General features: G+C 41.4%; 1 protein-coding gene across 3 annotated transcripts in view; it reads left to right on the top strand.

Moving 5' to 3' along the window:
- The window catches only part of naaladl2 (N-acetylated alpha-linked acidic dipeptidase like 2), a 557,200-nt gene that overhangs the window by 357,469 nt on the left and 181,184 nt on the right, over window positions 1-18,547 (top strand). For all 3 annotated transcript variants that reach the window (XM_085773820.1, XM_085773822.1, XM_085773821.1), the window contains one exon: window positions 14,068-14,211. In XM_085773820.1, the coding sequence (XP_085629946.1) occupies window positions 14,068-14,211 (144 nt within the window). The remainder of the gene's footprint in view (window positions 1-14,067; window positions 14,212-18,547) is intronic.

Below are 18,547 nucleotides of genomic sequence, written 5' to 3' on the forward strand. Positions count from 1 at the left end.
GATACGGCTCGGTTCAGCACGACTCGGCTTGGCGGTTTGGTTGTGTTTCCATTACAACTGAGTATCACTAGTGCCGCCGTGTAAATTTACACGGCGCCGAGCAACGCTCTAAACTCTGTAAATATATAACTTTAGTAACATTTGAAACATTTTCAGGCGAGAAAGTAGTCGTTTAGATCCCCAACGTGTTGAAAATCTGACTAAATACCAGCTGTTTACAATTTTGTTTCAACGAAGTCGGCGTCACTAAAGCTAGCCGTAGTGAGCAACGCACTTCCGGTTATTTTCACAAAATAAAATACCCATTGCCTTTTATCATAAGGAAAACCATTACGATAGAATTGGTGCTTTTACGTTGTAAACAGGAAGTGAACCTACCCTCGCTGTAGCTAGCTTTAAACCGCCGTTTTGACTGCTCTCGTCCCGTTAACGGCATTTAACCGTTCAATGTGCCTTACCGGAGAGTCTTGCCAGCTCTGAGATCGGCCTGGTTCATTGTAAAACATTTATTAATTGATGTAAATGTGGTGTTTTCTGTGCGTACAGACCCCAAGGCAGTGCTGCTCTTGTGTCTAACCACAAACAAACTTCTGCTACAGCCACAATTGTTAGATTTCATCAATGAGACCAGCATTTAAGAGTTTAACCAGCCGGTGGTAAAAGCCATCGGGTAAGTTAATTAGCGGTCGTTTTCTCCCCGGGGTGACGGTGGTAGGCTGGCCGGCGGAGCACGTCAGGAGCCGGGCTGCTGCCTCTGTGATGTCGCGGTCGCTGCTCGGACCTGGAGCTTCACTTCTCCGAAAAACATCGGGGCAAACTTCTAAACAGCCGTCGTTTGGATAAACTAACCGCACATGGGGATCTAAACAGTTACTTTCTCGCATGAAAAAATATTAAAACTTAATAAAGTCACGTAATAACAGAGCCAGTCTCAATATTAGAAATTCTCTGGTAATAACAGGCTTCAGCAGGAACATTTCTGTGTCGGTCGTCGCTTCCAGTGACGACACTCATCGGCCAATCAGTGGAAGGCAGTCGGCTGACGTCACGTTTTAGTAACGCTTCGGCTCGCTTGGAACCAGGGCTGAGGTGATACCAAAAGTGTACCTGGTTGCAGGTACTGCGTGCTAGTGGAAACATGCAAATAGCGCACCGAGCCGAGCCGAGCCAAAGCGCGCTAGTGGAAATGCGCCATAAGCGGCCCTGTGGGGGAGGTTCCTACAGTGGAGACACGCACCAACGGGGCTGGCCCCGTAAAATTACCCCCAAGTTCCTGCAGTGGAAACGCGCCTAATGCTAAAGCTCAGCGATGCTGGGCCTTTACACTGAAATCACAAACTACCTATCGTGAAACTTCCGAGGTAAATGTCAGTGAATTGTTTATGTTGCTATGAAATACTCAATGGAGATGCAAGGGGGAAGTAATGGTGCAAATTTGTCTACTGTGGATCATGTGGTGTGAATTGACATAGGAGGTGAGGGGTACAGCATTTGTATAGCAGCACCTTTACTCACCTGATTGTGTTCACACAGGATATATTACTCAGCATACACTATTGAAGGACAGACATTTTTTCCAATATTTATTTGTAGGAGACAAAGTAGACTACTAGCCACAATATGCATGTCTGCTTTACCAGTAAAATGTGCTCTCATACAATCTACTGTATGTAGACATTGGATTGATAGAAAAACAGAATTATATCAGATGCATGAGACGGCTAAAACACTGAGCTGGAAGGCCTCCTGTGTAGATATGGCATAAGACATCTCTGCAGGAGTTGAAAATGTGTCAGTCTGACCATTTTCTCATGACTTTATGTGTCAAGGTCTGTGCAGTTGATAAACTGTTTTTTTTTTTTTTTTAGGGTAAATCTTTTAGAGGACATTTGCTTGGATAACATGTTGGTAGCATCTAGATTCCCCTTGAGGAGAGCACTGGTATAATAATGAAGAACGTGCTATTTCTGCACAGACAAGATCAGGCTTCTGAGCCAAAGATGAGAAAGGGAGAGAAAAAAACATGTATAACAAATGAATAATTATGTCCCAATCATTACAAGACAAAATGAATTTTGTTGTTGTGTCAAAACAAACTGAATCAGCTATTTGCTCTTTACTGAATCTATCTTTATGTCTCCATTCCTGACTGTCCTTCATTTCTGTCTGCTTATGTGAGCTTAGCAAAGCGTCTAATAGTGAGGTGTCACACATTCACGGCGATGAGAGGACCCTCCTGCAGCACTTATTAGCTGTAATGCATTCCTCTCCTCTGCTTTGATCACTGTGGGAACCCATAAGATGCTTCTTGCATTCTCATTTGTTTGATGTCTAAAATTTTATGTCTCTCTATCATCAGTTTTTCTTAGTCACTCTCTCATTCTCACTCAGGAACATGTACATGCATGTTAAAACAGACACATACATGATGAGCCCAAGACCTCACTGAGCCAAGATTTGGGGCCACATGTAATGCACCATGACTGTCTGGCTCAGTATATTTGTAATATATTTTTAATTCAAATGGCATGTTATTTGGTATATTATGAACTAATAGGAAAACACATTTGACTTTTAGAGCACATGCGTCTTTCTTCCAAACCATAGTGGTGGACTGACAAACCAACAAAGTTTCTTTCATCACAGCACAGCTAGGCTGGGGGGTTGACCTACCACATAAGCATGACACATGGCATGAATGCAAGAAGATTCAACAACTATTGGTAAGATCATTGACAAATTGCTCAGGGAAAAGTATGCATTCTATTGATCCCCTTACTTTAACTCTGCCAAGCTGTACCTCTTGCATTAACCTGTTGTGACCTGAGTCCATTATGATTTTTGGACTATTCAGTCCAGAATTAAGAAAGAGCAAGGCAAATCACACAAAGTCAACTGTCTGCCTTTATTTTTATGGCCAGATCAAAACCTGCACAGCATAAAAAAGGCAAACAGGTCTTTTAGTCAGTTTTGTCTGTAAAGGTTGTAGTGAAAAGAGGAAATACAAACTAGGAAGGTGGCTTTGATGTGGCTTTTAAATGGATCCATAAGTGTAAAGGCTTATAAGAGGCTTGTCAAAGTGCTTAATAATATGATTAGATTGGATTTTGGAGACTGTTATCAGTTGTGATTTTTTCCTAAAACCTTGACAATCATGAGGTAAGCAGTGTAGAGTATTTTTATGTAGGTTGCGTCCCTGCATATATTTTGTTCACCAGTGTTTTTGTTTTTTCACATGATCCGAACTTTACAACTTTATTTCTGGGGGTTTTGATATGGCCTCTTTTATATTAAAAAAGAGTTGAAATACAGGATAGTATGGGCTAGACATCATGGTCATGGTTTATTATGGATTAACATATTTTGTGCATGAACAGGCACTGCTGTGGAATGGACATTTTGGGAATGAGAAATAAGGTGATGTTAACCGAGCAATCACTATGGCATCAGCGAATGTTAACCGCTAGTTAATCAGCTAGTTAATTAACTAGCTAGTAAGTAAGTAAGGTGCATCAGTAATTCACCTTAATTGATTTTAGGGTATTAAAGAGAAAAGAGAAAAAAACTGTTGTAAAAGAAAATATGCTCACCAGAATAATAAAAAAAAAGAAAAACGAGAATGAGAAATTAAGTGATTTCTCTCACATCCTATAAACACTTACCTCTTGACAGTTTGTGGTGTGGTTTGATGATTTTCTACCTGCCCCACATCTCATGGAATCAGTGGCTTATCTTGCCCAAATGTGTAGAGGGCCTGTACACACACACACACACACACACACAGACAGAGAGAGAAACACCGACCACATAGCCAGGCTGTCAATCCAGGTATCAGTTAATATCAGTGTCCAGTAATGGAAAGACTGATTTACAGAGCATGGATTGTGCCCAGGTATTGATTTGTTGAGCTCTCGCTTTACTGAACATTCAAAGAATTGAGAAAGGAAAAGAGAAGAAGGCCTGGAGAAGGTTTAAATCCCCTCAAAAAGAACAGTAAGAATATGAGCAAGACTGTTTGAAAGGAAAGAGGAATGATGTGGAGAGATGGGTAACACTTCAGTTGGTTAAAACAGGCAGAAAAAAAGCCTGTAGGCTTAGAGATGTTCAAACCTAATTTTAGATCATTACAAATAGTTTCTCTCTGAACGTTCTTGTTTGTGCTTTGATAACATTTCAACATTTGAGAGTCTTCCACTGAATTCACGTCAGTTCACAACAAGAACTGACAAACTGAACACATTTCACATATTATTTCCATTAGATTTAAATTAATTTTTGGGAAACCATTTTCTCCAGGGCAAAGGTGCAGGTGCGTGCTTCAATGGGCTCAAGTACATTCCTTAGTATTTTGCTTGTTTAATTAAAGCTGTCAAATAAATATCTTGATTTAACTGAAGAGAACCACAAACTTAAAATGGAAATGAGGAAGTGCAATACAGCAAGTACAAAAGTAAATGCCTTTACATGGACTCTTAAGTTGCGAATTCCTTAGTGAAAAGAATAATTTTCAATCTAATATAAAGGCTATATTAAAAGAAAGACAAATAACTTAAACTAAACCTAATTTGAAAAAAATAATAATAATCATCATAAATTAGATTAAATTAAATTACAAAGGCCATGTAACTCTACAATATGTAATCCTCCATTGCCGTACACGTACAAACAAATTCAGTCAACTAAAGTAAACAAAATGTGGCTAATAGCCTTAAAGGGATAGTTCATTTTATTTTTTTTTGAAGTGGGGTTGTATGAGGTACAAATGACCACATTTCTACTGCAATATCTGCAGTAGAAAGATCTCTGCCCCCCTGGTTATTAGTAACAACAAACATCAATACTTATCTGCAGTTATCACGTGTGATAGAATTTCCCCACAGCTTTTGCACATTTACATCTTTGCTTGGAGTTTGAATGTTTGGGCATTTAGCCTAATGTTTTTGACTTTGCCACCATGGGTCTCAACAGTCAGTAACAGTAATAATTACATACAATCTCATTTGTCAAACTACTCTCCAAAGTACAAGTGCTTGTTTTATTGGATCATGACCAATGTAATTCCTTGCTCAATATTTGTATTGAGGCCACACTTGAACAAATGCAATAGCTTGGCCAGTTTCCATCTTCAATGTCCATATCATTTACATCCGACAATCAGTAGCCTATTTGTTAGTAAACAGAGAGCGTCAGAAAGTTGCAGGTTATTTTTTTGTTATTTCAAGCCATACATGGGAATTAATTAAACATATTTAAATAGCTTGTTAAGACAAGATTTACGTGGGAGAAGATGAGGATGACAGAGGGGAAAAAATGACAGTCATTCTCTTTTTAACGAAGGACGATCTAGAGTGATGGGGTGCTACATGAGTTCTAAGATAAATACTCAACTTGTATTTCAAAATCAAAACAAGTTATAACTATCTATGTACTTTGCTAAATCAGTTGTTTTGTACTTATATTTTCATCATATTTTGTGTTTCTACCTGTTGTGATTTTATGGAAGCATTGGGGCCAACAACAGAGATTTTTTTTTTCAAGATTCTGAGATAAAAAGTCAGAATTTCTGAGATAAAAGTCCAAGACCAATGAATGAATCAGTCAGTAACTGCACTGCTCTGCGCATGCATAGCCAAACATAAACATCTGGAGCAGCAGCAACAAGCTAACAGCTCTTGTATCCTCCACAGGTATACAAAGTATTCTTTATCATCTTTTGTTCGTGTCAATTATGTACGTATAGAGAAGTAGTAAAGTAAGTATTACTGTAGGATTAGAAGATTGTGAATGTATTTTGATGTTTATTTGTTTTTTGTTGTTGTTGTTTGGCATCGAGCGTTCGAGTCCACAAAAGGCGACCAAAAAACAATGCGTGTATGTGTGTGTGTGGGCATAATGGAGTGTGAACTGTGAGGAACTTTAACGGTTACAAGTTTTTATTGTGCTGTAATGATCCGTGAGGGAATAGTGTATGTGTATTTTTGCCTTTATTTTTGATTTGTGTATTATTCAAGTGCATGCGTAGCCAACAAACATGTGGAGAAGCAGCAACGAGCAGGGCCGTTGTAAAGGGGAGAAAGGTGATGATAATTCTAGGGGCCCAGCGCCCAGTAGGGCCCACAAAAAACCCCAGTAGTCTAATCTTTGTATGACTGATTTATTCGGCATAAGACCCTGACGGCATTAGCATCAAAACAAAGTAGGCTAAATAAAAAATGATAATACTAGGGCCGGGACTCGATTAAAAAAATTAATCGAATTAATTAGAGGCTTTGCAATTAATCGCATATAAATATTTGACCTGAGCATTTTTTTTCACATGGATTTTAGTATACCATTGAATGACTGAATACATAAGCTTAAGCAACAAAACATTGGGCCTCATTCACGAACCGTTCTTAAGAACAAATTTGTTCTTAAGTCCTACTTACGAAGTTTTTACGAAGATTGTGGCATTCATGAATGTTTTCTTATCCAGAATTTGTTCTTAACTAAGAACAAAATCTACGAACAGTCAGGAGTATACTTACGCACTTTTAAGTGCTGAGACTTCTGCAAAAATAACCGATTATAGTGTTTTCTTTTGTTCTGCAGTTGTATGATATTATATGATTTGAATAAGAACTATTTTCTTATCTTTTATGATGTTTTTAATAATTATATATTAATAATAATAATTGACAAATCATTGCAGTTTCTTAAAAAAAACATTATAGACACTTAATTCATATCAGTTTTTTTTTTTTTAAGTGTTCACACTACACACAACTGTTTTTATTTTTTTTTTTAAATATATGATAATATGATGATATTTATGATGGCACACGTGAGAGTGTGGTCTCTCTGATAACAACCCTAAGAGCTGCATCCACTGCTGGCTACTAAATATAGCCTAAATATAAATATAAAAATATAAACTAAATATAAGCCTTTTGTTTGTTTCATTCCTGCCACAGTAGCGCCACTTCACTACTTTAGTTCTTTTTATGTTTGGAGTCTGGTGCTCCCTCCCAGATTTTCATTTGAGCATTTCAACTTTCCCTCTCACTCCACCTTCTCTGCTCAGTGCCTGTGGGTGCTGTGTGCACACGGCCCTGCAGTCTCATTTTACGGGCATTGATGGGGCGGTTACCTATGCTAATCCTATGTTAATTAGACTCACCTGGTACACGCCCTCAACTTACGAGGAGATGGCATAAGAACACAGCTGCGAACAATTCTGAGGCTTACGAACGCGTTGATGAATCTGACGTAGGGTTTTCTTAAGGAACTTCTTAAGAACAACTTAAGAAAGAATCTAAGAAGGTTCTTAAGAAGATATTGGTGAATGAGGCCCATTGTTTTTTTTCAAGGTGGTACTTAATCAAGACCAACAGACTAGGGATGCAAATTATCGATTAATTCATTAATGATATTTGATACATAGCTACAGATTTAAATGGTCTTTCCTTCCAATACACTATGATGATTACTGTAGTATTTAACTAGGCTACTTAAATCACAGTAGCATAAACTGATTTGTTGAACTCAGCCTGATGTAAACATTAATAAAACTCAGTAACCAATCACACAGGCAGCTCCATGTTGTCCCTGAACATCAGGGACAGGTCAGGACAGTCTGAAGACAGACAGCTCTGAGGGTGAAGTCTTATGCACCATGAAACACTGACAGGTCTGTAGACGTCTTGACCACATATCAGCTGTTCAGCTGCAGCAGAGGAAACTCCGCTGTTCTCAGCTTCCCCGCGACGAGCGCTTTTGTTTTTTTAAACACGCCCTCCCACCTCCCAGCGGAGCGGAGCAAGCAACAAGCCGGCTGCTGCCTGCAGAAACCGAATGCCGAGTAAAATATCATATTCACAGTCACAATTTCCACAATAAAACCAAAGATTACCTGTTCAACATAAACTCAGCACCGCCGCTGCAGCAGCCTGACCGGGTCTCTCTGTACCGCGGAGCTGCAGGCCCCGACTCTTCCTGCTCCTCTCCCCCAGACACAGGACCCTGTCCTGGGTCACCCAGCGCCAAGCGTCTCCGTGTAGCATGAGGCTGTGCTCGGCGCTAGCCTACTAATGGCGGCGGCGCCAGTCCCGATGCCGCCGCTGTGCACCAGCTGCCGGTAACGAGGCGGTGCCAGTTGCCGTCGTCGCCGTCCCCGGCAACGGGACCGCGGCGACCGCTGGTACGGGCAGCGCCGCCATTAGCAGCCGTTAGCACAGCCTCATGCTACAGGGAGACTCCTTGCGCTGGGTGACCGGCCACAGGGTGCTGTGTCTGGGGGAGAGGAGCAGGAAGACCGGGGCCTGGAGCTCCGCGGCGCCGCAGTGCAGAGAGACCGGTCAGCCTGCGGCTGGAAGCGGCTGTGTGACAGGGAGAGGAGACCAGTAGCTCAGCAGGGTGGCGTGTATATCGGACCACAGGACCATAATCGCTGTATAAACTATGTAAATGATAATTACCAATGCTCCAAATCGTAGCTTTAACTCGTTACTCACTGGTTTCTTAGAGATGGTACAGCCTGAGGCCAGTATACAACAGGTAACAGTCAGTGGCGGCTGGTCAATAGAGGGCGCTCGGGCGCCGCCCCCCCTGATGAAAAGCGATTTTTAATTATTATAATTTTTTCCAAAATAATAATTAAAAATTAATATTTTTTTCTTATTGTTGTGATAGGAATTCTTAAAATCGAGCTGTATATAAAATAAAACCATTATTTAGAGGCTAATTTGCCTACAGGTTCATTTACTGTCTCTGTTATAGGCTATCTATCGCTCTGTGTCTGGGGCGCTGGAGAAGTCGCCTGAGCAGTGTACCGACTCAGCCAATCAGTGACTGTTGCTAAGTAAAAAATATACGGAGCAACAGGTAATTTAGCCAATCAGCGTCGTCGGATTTTATGCCTTTGGGGCGCAGAAAATATCGCCCCAAACCAAACATTTTGGTCTCCCGTGGCAACCAGAAATCGAGGGGGAAATTAACCGAGGAGCTGTCCTCGGTACAGGATGGCTACGCAGTTTTTCATCAGTTTCAAATTCTGTTTCCCGTATAATTTACTTTTTTTTTAAAACAGTGAGGACAGATACCACACGGACTGTTACTGGAGTTAGAGACCTATTTAATCTGAACGGATTACAAACAGGAACTCTCAAGGGACACATGAACGGTGCTGTCAGCTAACGTTAGCCAAGCTAGGCAGGACTAGCAGCAGAGCTTCACAGCTGGATGAAAAACACAGTTTCAATCTGAGAAAATACAATGAACAGGTGGATAAAACCTGTGGGCCGTGGCGGGAGGCTGTTATGATGCGACAGGAGGCTACCTGTAGTGTGTGAGCGGAGCACCGTTAACCCGGCACGTCATTCAGAAGTGCTCTCTGCTGATGCTCGGAGACAACTTTTGGACTACATGCTGTTGGATTTCCGCGGTGGATTTCACATGACAAAGCTCGTCCGAGAGCGTTTTTATTAGTTCATCCAGCTACTCACAGCCATGGACTGGACACTGTTATTCCTGAGTGACACCAGGGGAAACTAATCACCCAGGCTGTGACAGGACGTCTGGATGCGGAGCATCAGGCTGCATTTTCAATATGTTTACAGGTGTGACCAGTACGTTGAACAGTTAGACTCGTCATCAACCTGATAATGCAGCATTTAAGTTAACATCTCACATCAGCTAGGTCAGACCAAACTTAATCACGTTATGCCTCCTATAGTGTTGGAGACACACTGTTTGTCTATAGTTAACATTAATCACTGCTGTAGGTTACATCATACACATGCCTTTTAATAACCATATTTATTATTAAGAGTATTTGCTAATATATTTCATGTCCACTGGTTGAAGTGAACAGTCCGTCATTTACCTGTTCATTGTCATTATCTGTCAAACTGCTGATTTATGAAGGCAAATAAATAATTAATGTTTATCCCTAAAAATGGGTTTGGGGTTCTTTTATCAAGATGGTCACCAAAAACTTCAGGGACAAACAGCCCCACCTAGAATATTTTTCACCAGCCGCCACTGGTAACAGTGTTGTTGTCTCTTTTCACCTCCTCTCTCCCTTGCAGTGATCAGTGCATGGATGTATTATATTAACAGTGTCGGCAGCTTGTTAGATGATTGTGCTCCAGTGTAATCAGAACGCCTGAAACTCATCCAGTGAGAAACTTCTGCGGTGCAAAATAAGTGCGATTAAATGCGTTAATTTCTTTAACGCGTTAATGTTTGTGTAATTAATTAATCGTAATTAACGCGTTAAAGTCCCGGCCCTAGATAATACGTAACATAAGTTAGGGGGTAGGGGCCCACTTTAGTATTCTTTAAGGGGGCCCAGAATTCCTAGCAACGGCCCTGGCAACGAGCTAACAGCTCTTGTATCCTTGGATCCACACACAAACACCGTAGCTCAGTCGCTCAGTCACTCAGTGCCCCCCTCCCCCTAATCACTACTCCTCTGTATAAAGACGGCTGCTTCGAAATCTTCACTGCCAATTTAGGGTGTGAACAGAGAATAAAAAACTAAGCACATTAACAGTTAGTCTGTCTCTCAGCAGAGGAAGCTGGCATCGTCATCACAGCTCCACAGTCCCTCTGTTGGCACTGGTCACTCAGTCTGCGGGCCCTTAAAGGGATAGTTCACCCAGAATTGAAATTGCACTCATTATCTACTCACCCTCATGTCAACTAAGGGCCCCTGTAACTAAGGGAGTTACAGGGGGTCTCGGCATAGCAGTGCATGTGCATATAACGGTTGCAAATGGATACCAACTGTCTTCGTAACAAAAAGACAAACCAAAAAACATCCAAATACCTCCATGCTGCTCGTATGTAATGTCTGTCTTGTATTGAAGCCCCGAAATGCAAAATTGTCCCGAAAAAAATTAAATAAGTCTATTTTTCAAGCTTGTTTTGTAGCGGAAGCTTCTTGAAGCTCCTCTTCCCGGTTTGTCAAATTTGGACGAACTGGGAAGAGGACGGACCCTGGTTTGTCCAAATTTGAAAAAAATCTCTGTTGTTTGCCCTAATGCTCTTCCTACTTTTTTGATACACTAAACTTTCCTGTCTAATCCTGCACTTCATCTTTCTCAAGCTCTGCATCTTTCTTCTACTCTTTCTTTCTCTCTTTCTTCTCACTCCTTTGTCCTCTGCTGCCCCTCTGCTTGTCTTGTTTTGACCTTCCCCTTACTTGTCGCTTCATCTGCTATTCACTTCCTGCCTTATACCCTCCCCCTCCTTCTAACAGCTCCTCTCCTCTCAGGCCATCATTTTTTCCTTCTTGTTTCTTTTCACTGCTTCCACTTTCCCCTTCTCCTCCTTGTCTCCATCCTCATTCACAAATTATTAATTGTCTTGTGAAGCTGGAATGTCACTCTGACACTCTTTAGACCCTTCACAGAAAGCTATTGACTAAAAGTTTGGTTCAAAGAAACCACAAGAGATTTTTCAAGGGTTGCTGAACTTGTCCTCACAGCTAAGGTTAGAATATAGATTATTCACAAACTTGGACAAAGTATGGATCAGCTGCAATGGAAGCAGAAAAGTAACAATATGATTAAGCTAATGGGGTATACAAGAGGCAACTAGCTGAGGAAATGAGGACAAAGAATGCACCCCGATGTAATGAGTTATGACTTTCTTCGTCATGGCTGACTGTGGCTCCTATTTGTTTGTGAAGATCAAGTACGATTATGACAAAGGGCAAGAAAACGTAACATAACACTTCATTTTCCAAGTCAGCAATTTCTTGTCCTGGCAATTAGATGGCATTAAAAAGATTTCCACAAAACATGAGACAGTGTTGAAATAATCTTGTAAATTTATATCAGGCCATGGTAGAATGAAGGGACACTTGGAAAAGAAAAATCAGCAAATATAGTTTATATGTGAGAAGTCTATGAGCTTACCTTGTAACTACGGAGTCCCCAGAGGGACATGGGGAAAAAAATAAACATTTCAGGTGCACACGTGAAACTTTCACGTGCGCACCTGAAACTTTTGCGTACGCACTAGAAAGTTTCAGGTGCGCACGCAAAACTTTCACGTGAGCACGGTAGCGTAATTGGCGTGCGTCGTAAGCATCTTGAATGAAATTAACAACACGATCCAAAGCTGTGTATCCCTTGTGCTGAAACAGACTACATGACTTCAAAATTTGTTTTAAAGACACAACATAACGATGACAACTTGCAAGCAAAGCAGCAATGTCCTTATAATGAACTAACTGACTAACTTCTGTGCGCACCTGAAAGTTTTCTTGTGCACACCCGAAACGTTTATTTGTTTTTTCCCATGTCCCATTAGGGGCTCCGTATGTAGCTACCAAATTAGCTTAAAAAAAATTTGTGGAAGGGTTGCAGGTTGCAGATGTTCTTTCCTGAAAGTGAGTAATTGTGGTAACCAAACTAAACCTTTGTGTCATTTTTCAATTAACTGTGTTGGCCTGCCGCACGTGGAATGTTTTTTTTATGACTGAATTTGCATGCCATTCCAAAACACGTCTCTGTATTAAATGCACTATTTGTAAAATTATCTATCTTCCTACATATCAAAGGGCAGTTGTTGGATCTCATACCTTCACACCTTTGGCAGTCAATTTGCGTGGCTTAAACTCTCCTAATCTGTATAGTTTTACTAGCTGTGGTCATAAAGAGAAAAGGAAACAACAAGAAATATTTCATTGTAGGAGCCATAACAAACTACCAGACTTTGAACCTGTTCTATCAAATAAATGGAACTAGGCAGGGTGGCTCTCCTGTTGTAGAACATGTAGCATAAATGCTTGGTCCTTGCTGCAGTGGCCTGGGTTCTGGTTCAGCCTGTGGCCCCTTTGCTGTATGTCATTCCCCCGTCTCCCACTGCAGCTAGATTATAGGGTTAAAAAGATACAAAAAGTAACTTCAAACTGAACCAAGCAAGTTATTTTACAGTAAGAGTTATTAAAATCTACCTCCAGTTATGTCTTCTAGCCAAGTGAAAAGTGGAACATACTCACTTATACAAACACCATAAGAAGCAAATAAAACATATGACTCAAAATATATATGTTAAACACAACATTTTTTGTTATGCACCACAACAAAACTTCCCCTGTTGAACACTCTTGGCAGCAATGAATTGATTGATATTGAATGTTATTACTGTAATCCTGTATTTATAATACTTACTCACATGCATTACATGTGATGTCTATGTACCAGGTACAATATGCATGTGTGATGTACAACAGTGGCATTGCAATGGTATGAACTGAAAGTGTTTGGCCCTAAAGTGAGACGTAGTGAAGACGAATAAGATATAATCCAATGGAAATGGAAATAGTAGGTGGAACAGGCCCACATCTGATCCTGAGTAAAGTAAACCTGTGAAGGATAAACAGTATCTCTGCTATCTAACTATCAACTGTAGAGAGGATTACTGTCTTTTTGGATTCCACTAAAGGCAGAGGCTAAGGATAATTAATTAAATAGGAGGCTGTGAATCCATTTTATGACATTTTTTGGAGTCATCCTACAGTAAGTGTGAATCTTAGAAAACTGTGAAAATACTAATGAAGCAGAATATGGTGTTTTATTCAACAAACTAAAGTATGTTGTACGTGGGATGCTTTACTACCACTATTTTAGCACTCAACTTTAGCCAGACCCAGCATCCATGGCAGGTGTTTGATTGGGAACACTTACCATGTTCATCAGGCTGAGGGTCAAATTAGCACCTTCTTTAAACCTTCTACAGGCCCTCATCACCTCTGCTGCAACTGCTGATTTGGTTCTCTTCATTTGTTGTGTTCTCAGATTGTGTATCACAACTTCATCATGTGACTTTTGTCTGCACTCTATAATGATTTTGACTCGAAAGTAAAATACTTGGGTTAAAAATTCTATGCGAGTATAAAAGTAAATATAACTTGTTAGACTCCTGCAAACAGTTTTCTGCCATCATAACCTTAACCCTAACACAGGAGGACCCAAAGTAGAACCCTGAGGATTTCCCATACATACAGTATGTCCTCTTCTCTCTTCGCTTCATTTCACCCATTCTCCTTTTTTGTATTTTTATATTTCCCACCAGCTGGCGTGTCAAAAGAGGCTGGAGGGAGTCTGACATCTCTGTTGGTTCAGCCAATCTCCGCCTTCCTGGCCAAGACGTTACTGTCCTCTCCATCCACAGGGCAGGGAGACTCCTGTATTCCTCTAGCCATGCCTCTCAACACAGGTACTGAATTGTGTTTTCTTTATAATGACTGAACCACAAAGTGTACACAATAATTGATGGATAATTACAAGTATGAATGTACATGTTTTTGGGTTTTTGGGGGGGTTTGTCTTTTTACATCTCAGCCTATTGTATTGCGGTTTCATTAGTACAGTGTTATTTCTTACAGCTGTTGTGCTCTACCTAGGGGTGGAACCTATGTACAAGCCAACCGGCTTCGTTCCCTCCTTGCACCATTGAAATTTGTGTGCTAAATAAATAAACTCTAAACTCTAAACTCTAGCACAACTTATAAGAAAAGTTTATTAAGAATATTTAGATGCCTCACAACGGAAGCACCATTATGTTGGGGTTATCCCAACTATAAGGAAAGTTATAATTAATTTTTATTAAGAGGGTTATTGGCTATCAAATTAGTAAAATATCAATACCAAAATATTAATAATTACTATAAAATTATTAATGGGATTTAATTTTATTAAATCCACCTCGGGGCACCAGACAGCCAATGTACCAAAGTCAGTCTCATAAGGGTGTGCTAACTATTAATATAGAACCTTGTTTAATGATTAAATTAATAATTATAAACAAATTAACATTATCAATAGCTGCAAAGTTGAAGGATTTAGAAGTTCTAAGGCGTAGAGGTTGGCATACTCACTATTGTACAACATTAACAGACGAGTAAAGTTTCAAGGAAGTTTATTGGACACATCTAGAAAATGGAATAACAAAACACGATACTGTGTGTGTGTGTGTGTTGGTGAGAGTGTGACTAAGTGTGGGTGACCATGTGTCTGTGAGGTGTGAAGTGTGACCTCAGACAATGGAAAAGATGGAGGATGGTTGCTTTGTCCTGAGACAAAGGGAGTTACAACCAAATGGCCTCCAAGATGGCCTCTAAGGCCCTGTCCACACGAATCCGTTTTTTTCGAATCCGGATAAATACTTTATCGGATTGACCTCGCGTCCACACGGATCCGGCGTTTTCGGGGGGTGAAAACGGTTTTTTTTGAAAACGGGTCCCAGAGTGTGAAAATTTGAAAACGCCGCCCCAGCGTTTTCGTCTGGACGGCCAATACGGCTTTTTTTCAGAAACGATGATGTCATGCCCCCCGCCGCTCTACCTGTAACCTGAGACACACACACACACCCACCGCTGCAGCAGCTCCACAGTCTATGGACGTAACGTAACAACAACAACGGCCGACTGCCGTCGGGTCGCTGCTGTGGCTGAATCGCGCCTGTTTAATCATCACTGATGGTCATATTTACTCTGACACGACTCCATGTCAACATTTAATCCATGTTTGAGTTTGAAGACAGCGGGGGACTTCTTCTTCTATTGAATTACAGCGGGGACTTCCCGTCTTCTTTTCTGTCTTAAGTGTTTGTGTGTGGCAGCGCTGCAGCACCACACACACTCCACACACGCCTGGAGGATGTACTACAGCGTTTTGGGTCGTTTTCACTGAATCCATGTGGACGCAGGTATTTCTGAAAACGATGCCGTGTTTACGGAGATTTTTTTCAAAACGATTAAGAAAAAGATCGGATTCGGTGAAGCCGCGTATTCGTCTGGACGGGGCCTAAGACCAACTACATGTGATGTGGGGGAGGTGAACAAAGGTGTGTCCTTTGTTCAACGCTCAAGTTGCATGTTAAACATAGGTTAACTAAATATGAGACTATAGCTGACAACAACAAAGCAACAACAACAAAGCTCAAGTATTTAAACTGATTTCAATCAATACATATTGGCATGGCTGAAGTACTCTATGCTTAGTCAAGGTGCAAGGTAATCCTAACTAGGCCCAGTTACGTTACCAAGTCACATGAAGGCGAGAAGATCCCGGTGCTGGTGGGGATTCCTGCGGTTGCAGGGTTGCCGGTCCTGTTGCGGTTTGTCAAGTCCAGTGATTATGTCTTTGTCCAGTGAACTACAGCCGTCCTGGCTGTGTAGTTTGAGTTCCGTTGAGGAGAGTCCTTCTCCTTGCAGAGTTGGTTGGTTGCTCTGCTTGCCGTTGTGGCTCCGTTCCTTGTTGACTCAACAAGCAGACCTTGTGTCGTGCTAGCTGGTTCTTGTTCTTTAATCCGTTGGTAGGCACTTGCGTCGCTGCCAAGGGTCGTTCCAGTGTAGGCGTCTGCCTTGTGCAGGCCTCACTGAGGTTAGAGAGTTGTAGCAGTAGCTCCAGGTGAGGAGCTGAGAGGAGCAGCAGCTCCTGCTGAGGTGAAGAAGAGAGGGCGAAGAGAGCGGGAACTCAGAGGAGCGGCAGCTCCTTCTGAGAACCACTGAGAAGAGAGAGCGAGGAGAAGGGAACTTCTCCTTTTTATATGGCCTGTGACCTCACAGGTCCTGGGGCCATACCTGACCAATGGGGGGTCAGTAGTGGAGGTTTCACACCTAGGTGTGAAAAGGTGAAGGACGCTGGGAGGCTGAGTTCAATGGTTTTCCTTTGTCTGGGAGACAAAGAAGCCATGCAGTCTTATCCTCCATTTTGACTGGGCTGAGTCCCAACACAGCAAGTAGGGAATGTATCTCTATGTGCTTGGTAGACACCATGTCACACCCTATGGTGGCCCTAGAAAGATTTGAGGAGCACTGATCTAAACCTTCCTAGCCTTATACCATCAGGGAGTCAGTTCTCTTCCCATTCTGAGGAGGAGTAACATTTTCTTGCTGGTTGTTGAACTTCCCCAGTGGTTAACCCCGTTTTCCACGGCTAAAAATCCATGTGTACAGTTAAAAATGGATACCCCAATTGAGTGAGGGTGAAGGAGGAGCTACATGGCACTTGGTTTCACACAGAAGGAACCAAGTCGTAAGATGTAGCTTGTAAGACCAGCTTTATTGATAAATAATGATATCTAAATAAATAATAATGATCAAGGATACAACACTTAAAGTTAAGGGATGATATCCACTGCCTGGAGTCAGAGCTTGACATCTTTGTCTCTGTAGCTGTTGCCCAGGCAAAGCACATTTCCACCATAATTTCCCCATAAACAGCATCACACCGCTGTCAGTAGGCATCCCCTATGTGCACTGACCCTCTTCCCTGCACTGGTTTCATACAATAATCTGCATGTCCTGGGTTCTTCCTCCCCCTAGTGCATCCGAAATCCACACTTGCTGCCTGATCATCCTCCATCATTATGTCCCTGATTTTCTTTTTTCTGGCCATGCATGCTCACCTAGCTGGCCTTGAACCACAGTGGCACAGTACTGGTCCACACAGAGGGTCCAGCAGCCAAGGTGAATAAACTCTATTCTGCTAACCCTAACCAGTGTGGACAGTCACAGGTTAAACGATCCAATGGTTTGCACTGAAACCAAACCTAAGGTTTCAGTGTGTCACAAGTCTTTACACCTCAATCCAGTGCAGACTGACCATTTTCATTACTGGTGAGTTTAATCAAGCAGCAGTAGTAGGCTACAATATGTTACCTGTGGTTGGCCTTAGTTGGACAGTGGTCTGCCAGTAACTCCCGATGTTGCCAAAATTTGTAGGGGAGAGGAATGTCTGGATTGCTTTGCTTTTCTTTAGTGAAAGAAAATACTTTTTTCTATACACCAAAATTCCTTTCATCTTTCTTTTTTTTTTTTTTTTACTTTTTCTTCACCTACCTACCTCTTTTCCTTCCCATCACTAACTGACTCTTGTTTTCACCATTTGTCTCCCTTTATTTACCCAATTAAATCCACCTGACACAGCCTGTGTTTTCGCCTACCTTTATGCTCACAAATACAATTCCTTTGAGTTAAGAGAAAACAAACCTTTGTTCAGCTGATGGCAGTTTTCATGACTTTTTTATGCAGATTATGATATTCAAGTTTGCATTCTGAACCTCCTAATTGAACCCCCTTTTAAAAAGTAAAACATTAATTGTGTTAGCCATGATAACAGTCTTGATTATATCATCATCTGTCCATCTGCTGTAAAACAAAAAAAAATGTGACAAATGCACTCAGGTGTTTGTAGTTGTTCCCAATATATACACCTAAACTATCAGACACAAAACACAAGACCAATGCAAAGTCAATTGTGGGATATGACTTAGTCAAGGAAGTGATTCATGACTGAACCAGCTGTGTATATGACTGTATGCTGTTCAGTCAGGCAAAGTCTTTTGTCAGGCATTGAGATTTAGATGCCACCTTCACCATACATGTGGGATGACCACCATAGAGTTAAGGCAGTGTTGATGGATGCTAATTGCCATGGCAGGCACAGGAAACTGGGATTCCCTCGTTTACAGTAGAGGGATTTGAGGCTGCGGATGGCTTCAGTTTTGGGCAGTCTTGCTTCTTTGCCATGTTCAGCACTTGCACACT

Source organism: Trachurus japonicus, chromosome 4, assembly GCF_045865225.1.
Source record: "Trachurus japonicus isolate A0001 chromosome 4, Traja_1.0".
Classification (NCBI taxonomy): Eukaryota; Metazoa; Chordata; class Actinopteri; order Carangiformes; family Carangidae; genus Trachurus; species Trachurus japonicus.